Source organism: Carettochelys insculpta, chromosome 13 (assembly GCF_033958435.1).
Source record: "Carettochelys insculpta isolate YL-2023 chromosome 13, ASM3395843v1, whole genome shotgun sequence".
In the NCBI taxonomy this organism is placed as follows: Eukaryota; Metazoa; Chordata; order Testudines; family Carettochelyidae; genus Carettochelys; species Carettochelys insculpta.
In genome coordinates this window covers 20,198,426-20,204,425 of record NC_134149.1, presented here as the reverse complement: position 1 = coordinate 20,204,425, position 6,000 = coordinate 20,198,426, and the positions used below count along the sequence as shown (strand labels likewise).

Here is a 6,000-nt window from a genome sequence, read left to right as displayed (position 1 = left end):
TTTGAAACTTACAAGGGAAAGTATGAAATCTCTCAAGCAGTAATTTTGTTGGCTGGCTTTTCTATTTCAGAGATTGCAGCTGAACATAGCAAGTGCATCAGAATGACTCGCTAGCGCAGTCAGAACCAGCTGTGAGGGTGACTGACAACGGCACAGCAGCTTCTGAATGTTCAGCAGCCGCAGCAAATAATAACGACATTTCCAACAAGAGACTGTCTCTGGGGCCAGACATCTCAGTCAGCAGGTCTGGGCTGGCCCAGCACCCAGGATAAGGATGAAGAACGAAATGCAGCAAAATAAAAGGGATGCTGCTGGCTGAGGCGGGAAGTTGGCAGGGATCTGTCATTGTCTGCGGGCTATAGAGGATAAAAATAGTTGTAGGACTTTTTTGGAAAAAAACAGATACTTTTGCCTGGAGAAAGCTGGTGGCCTCTGGAAGCAGGGGTGGGGGAGAAGCAAACCCCCCATACTATTCCTGTTTTCCCTCTGAGCTGAGTCCCTTCTATTCCCCCTCTTTAGTCCCTCTCTGAGGTTTGTGAAGACCACTGACAGCAAAGCACTTTGCATGTTATGCCAGGATCAGGCCTGCGGGCTAGCTAAGGAGGGAGGGGAGAGAATGGCCTGGCTAAATTAACAGAGGGATAAATTCAGGGCAGTGAGGAGCAGCAGAGCTGGTGCAGCAGCCAGGGAGAGGCTGCTACAAATCAGTTTGAGCCAACTGAGCTCACCTGAGGCTGCCACAAGAGTTTTTAAAAGGCGTCCCTGCTGGGAGACGCAGGAGAGCGGAGGAGCAGGTTGGAGTGAGGTGATGAGAGCAGAGAAGGTGAGTGTGAGGAAGAGTTAGAGAGCAGGAAAAGAACACCAGCTGGGCAAGTGGAGGGTTCCCACAGGGAGTGTAGGGACTCGTCTTCCCATCCCCTCCCCCGGCAACCAGGGGGCCTCTACCCCAGAGGCCTTCAGCCCCAGGACATATGGGCAAACCACAGCGAGGGCACATGGGGCTTAGGTACCTGCAGGACTGTGAGCTGAACAAGGGGCCAGAGTCCACGAGTGAGGCTGCCTCTGCCACAATGCCCTAAGATGTTGTTTCACTTCCACCAGGAGATCTAAAAAGATGGGCAGGCATTTGACATCTGTTGGGGCCCTCTGGGCTTTCCTGTCCTTTCTCGCAGCCATTGCCAGCTCAGCCAGTTGCTTTATGCCCTGTTGGCTCTTTGGTTCCCAGCTGGGGAAGCCGGTTTCATTCAGCTCGGACAGAGGAGAGGCACCTGGTGATGGTTGAAGAGTGTGGGATGTATGCCAGTTTTGGGGCTATTCCTGGCTTACCCTGGGAGATCTGTACCGTGGTGATGGGGATTGGCTGTGCCTTGGCACTCCTGGTGGTGCTAGCAGCAGTCCTGGGTTGCTGTGTGGAAGAGCTCATCTCTCGGATGATGGGATGTTTCATGGGGGCAGCCCAGTTTGTGGGAGGTAATGAAAATCCTATGCATTATGCTCCCTGCCTGAGCGGCTTCAGGTTGCTAACCAGCATATGCTAGTATCATACAATGATGCTCAGAGCACTGCTCAGAACAGCAGATATCTACTGAGCCGAACACACCTGGGTTGAACATCAGAAGTAAATCTCAGTAGCAGGAATATGATATTTATTCCAAAACTTGACCTTGTTGTTTTATGTAGAGTCTTTAATTTCCTGTAGGCTCTTCATAAATACCATGTCCAAGACATTCACTGTACATTAAATGTTCTTCTGCTGTATTACCAGGCCCAGAGCTGTAACATTCCCCAAAAGCCAGCATTATCTATGGGAAAGCTTTCTGGCTATTTTAGCTTCTGGTTCTTTATGTTTATTCCATTTCCCCTGATAACAGCAACTGCAGCCCTTTATTTCCACTTCCTCTTTAACACCGCTGATTACTTCAGTTGTGTCTCTTCCAGAATGAGGGGGACCTGGCCTTTCTGATTGCTCTCAGAGCTTGTCTGCATGGTAAGTTACAGTAAATCCTCAATATGTGTGCAATCGAGTTGCATGTGTCTTGGGTTTATACAACTGCTGCCCCTGACAGGGGCAGTTTCCCAGTCCCTGGAGTGGTGGAGAGCTGAGAACCAGGCAGCAGCCTGGCTTCTGGCTCCCCACAGCTTGCAGAGCTAAGAAACTGAGCAGGGCAGCAGCCTTGGTCAGTTTCTTGGCTCCGAGGTGTGAAGGGGAGCAAGGAGCTAGGCTGCCACTGGTTTCCAGCTCCCTTCCACTGGCTGGAGCCAGGAAACTGACCAAGGCTGCTGCTGGTCAGTTTCCTGGGTTCCGCAAGTAGCAGGGAGACAGGAACCAGGCTGCCCCCTGGTTCCCAGCTCCCTGCCACTCTGGGAGCCAGGAAACTGGTGACGCCTGGTTCCCATCTCCCCTCGACTTGCATGAAAATTCAAGTTATGTGGGGGTTGTAAAAACACAACCCCTGCATAACTCGAGGGTTTACTGTACTGCACGGCAAGCCAGGGTGTGACTCCACAGCACCTCCACTTGCTATGCCATAGTGTCCTGTCTGGTCTCAGTTACCATGCAGTGGAAGGCCCAAAGGGCAGCTTGGAGTTCTATACGTTCAGCGGTGGTGCACCGAGCTGTGCTTCAGCACTGTCACTGTGCAGTAGCAGCACCTGCATAGGTCATTACTGTGCAGCAGGCTTAAGATTGATCCAGCAGGAGTCGGAGGCTTTTTTTGCATCGACAGGTTGCTCCTGTCCAATCTGGGACTCTTGTCTGGAGATCAGAGAGTCCCGGGGCTGGGGCCAGGATGGCAAGCTGGAGCCTCTTGCCTGCCTTGCAGCAGCACAGCGGCCAGGTCTGAAGTTCTCAGGGAGCATGGGGCTGGGGCCATGACAGGTCCCAGGAATACAGGGACACCTGAGGGCAGAAGCCCTGGAACTCTCCTGGTCCAGCAAATTCTCTTGTATGGAACTCGTCACCTTACGGCCATGCCAGATCAGGGAGGCGCAACTGGTAACATAAATCGAGCGCGCCCCTGTCAACTTCTGTAGTCCACCAGAACGAGACGAGTAATCAGAGTCAACAGAAGAGCATGAGTTGTCTACTTACTTCTGTGCAAATGCCATGGTAAGCAGACCTCATTGACTCCAGCTGGGTTAGTCATGTAGTTGAAATTGTGTAGCTTAGGCCTATGGTCTGTGGAAGTGTAGACAAGTCCTAAGAGTTCAGAAAGGCCAGCTCTTGCTCACTGTAGAAGGGACTTGCTGCGTAATCAATACTGGGGCTGTGTCTTCCCTGCAAACAAGAGGCGCTGTCTTGTTTGGTAAGGAAGGGAAGCTGGCAGGGACCCAATGTGGTGCTAGAAACATTGTATTTGTCAGTGTTTTGAAAGAATGGGTTATTTTACCTATGGGATGCTAGTGGCCTCTGGACGCAGGGAGATAGCGCCCCCACCTGTGGAGGATCTGGGATACCGGAGTTTTCACCTCACCGTAACTAATTGAGGTCAACCCCAGGATGGGCATATAGTTTCATCTTTGACTAGCAACATCAAGGTGAGGGTGACCTGTGATTTGACTCAGCAAGGGTGTTACAGTGTGGTAGTTCTCTGAGACTAGCTATTGCCATGCCTAAATGCACCTCTTATAACAGTCACAGTGTAGCTGTAGAGAAGTTTCCCTAATATGGCTTTCTGCCTAGTATTATCCCCTTTGCATTTTATTGATCCTGCCCTGATCTGTCCCTGCAGTTCTCTTACCATGTTCTGGATTGTTGTGATGTGTACAGACTGGGGGCCTGTCATCCTGAGCACCATGTACACACAGCTAGAGACACAGCCGCATTGCCACGCTTTTAATGCAAAGAGAAGACAAGAAAAGGGAAACCGAGGCACAGAGCAGGGAAGGGACTTTCCCAGTGGCAGACAACAGGCTACTGTCAAGACTGGCAGTGGAACTCAGGTCATCTTGGTGGATCAGGCTCAATGTTTCCCAAACTGTGGGATACCAAATGAATCCTGTCTCTGTCCTCTCTTCCCCCTGCTTTCTTCAGTCCAAGCTGAACAGCTACTTGCCCCCTTCCTGTCTGCTTTCCACTCTGAGCTCTAGGCCATCTGCCTCCTCTGCCTTAATTCCCTCGCTAAGACTGCTGGCCCTGACTGAGTCTTTTCTTGTGTCTCCTTCTGGGAGGCATCCATACCTGCATCATGCCTGCAGAGATGTATCTGTAAATTACTCTAGATGACTGCTGGTAAACATGAGGTAAAGCTTCCATCAGCTGCAATAGGATTGTGGCAGGCAGGAGGTCGCTGAGGGTGTGTCTACACAGCAATGTTATTTTGGAATAAAGGCCACTATTCTGAAATAACTTTGCGAGTGTCTACACAGCAAAATTGCTATTTCGAAATAATTTCAAAATAGCAGCTGGCTCATTCTGGATTCTTTACACCTCATTTTACGAAGAACAGCGCGCATTCCGACGTGGATATTTTGGAAGGGGGCTGCGTAGGCAGGGAATAGGGGCTATTTTGAAATAAGCTATAGTGCTGCCAGGGGCTCTGATCCAAAATAGGCTCTATTTTGAAATAGCTGAGCACTGTTTCCAGAGGCATTTTGGGTGCAGATGTGCTATTTCAAGATAAGGTATCCCGGAATATCTCTTCTGGAATAGCTTATTCTGAAATAATGCACCTGTGCAGACATAGCCTTAGTGTACACGCTACCAGCTGTGATTTACCCCAGTGCACCTAACCCACCCTTGAAATATAGTTTTGCATTGGTGCAACGTATTCCAGTTTTAAGCATTCCGCGCTGAATTGCCACAAAACATGGCTTTGCGTGTCTACACTAGGGGTTTGCACAACTGCACCAGTGGTCAGACTCTCCACTATAACCAAGGCCTTAATGTGTTGTCTGCCCTTCAGTAATAAACTGGAACATCTTTGTTTTTCCTCCCCAGTATGATGCTGCTACTTTGTTTGCACAATAGCTCGAAAACCACAGACCAGACCGCAAACTTGTGTGCCATTACTTCCTGCTCACAGAGGAGGGCTTTGAGCACAGACTAGATATCAAACCCCAGTGTAATGGCTGGAAGCAGCCCTCCTCGCAATGCAAACAGGAGTTTCAACCATACAGCTTAGCTGGGACTAGGGAGAAGTTTTAACAAAGGAGTTCTGGAGGATTGGAAAAGAAAGCACCCAAAAACTGGGATATCTTCCAATGGGAAATCCATGATTGCACTCAGCTATCAACCCGCCTGGTTCTGATCTCTGTTATGTCAGTATCAAATCCAAAGAACACCACTGATTCAGGATCAGAATCTGGCTGCCTTGCAGTGATTTTCAATTGGTGTGCTGTGAGAAGTGTCCACGTGTGCTGTGACATCTTGTCAGTTTCTCCCTCACTGTGGCTCTTTGCAGATCCACTGGCAGGGAGAGGAAGGGGAGAAAAGCTAACCCTACAGGAGCCTGTTCCCTGCCTACCCTGCTTTGGCAAGGAGGGAGCAAGGGTGAGAGTCTGTTGGAGCTGAGATGCGGTTTAATTACCTTGCCCTAGCTCCAACAGGCTGGCAGGCAGGGGACCCTGCTCTCTGGAGCACTCTCTCTCCCCATGAACAGGCGAGTAACCACTGACCTTTTCAGTGGTTACACGATTACTCAACATCCCATTTGATCCTGGTTTAGCTTGTTGTACTCACTACCACGTTGCAAACCTCTGTAGTAAGACCATAAACATGGCAAGTGAAGTAAATGTGATGCTTATGAGCAATTGATTCAGCTGGGAAGAAAAAAATAAAAGGGAGTGCTGTGGAATTGTTTGTCTCATTGAAGTGTGCCGTGCTACCGAAAAGATTGGGAACCATTGGGGTAGGAAACTGACAAAACTAGTTTTCAAAAATGCTGAGGAGCTTCAGCTGAAGTCACTGGGATATACAGCTGCTCAGCCCCTCCAAAAATTAGCTCACTACTAGTTTCTCTAAACTCCTCCCTTTGTATTAAGGTGTCCTCATGTGTGTGC

At 49.6% G+C, this 6,000-nt stretch overlaps 1 protein-coding gene across 1 annotated transcript in view; it reads left to right on the top strand.

Moving 5' to 3' along the window:
• Window positions 1-949: 949 nt before the first annotated feature.
• The window catches only part of LHFPL1 (LHFPL tetraspan subfamily member 1), a 29,186-nt gene continuing 24,135 nt past the window's right edge, over window positions 950-6,000 (top strand). The window contains 2 exon segments of the mRNA XM_075007851.1: window positions 950-1,245; window positions 1,247-1,470. Of these exon segments, the coding sequence (XP_074863952.1) occupies window positions 1,115-1,245; window positions 1,247-1,470 (355 nt within the window). The 5' untranslated portion in view covers window positions 950-1,114.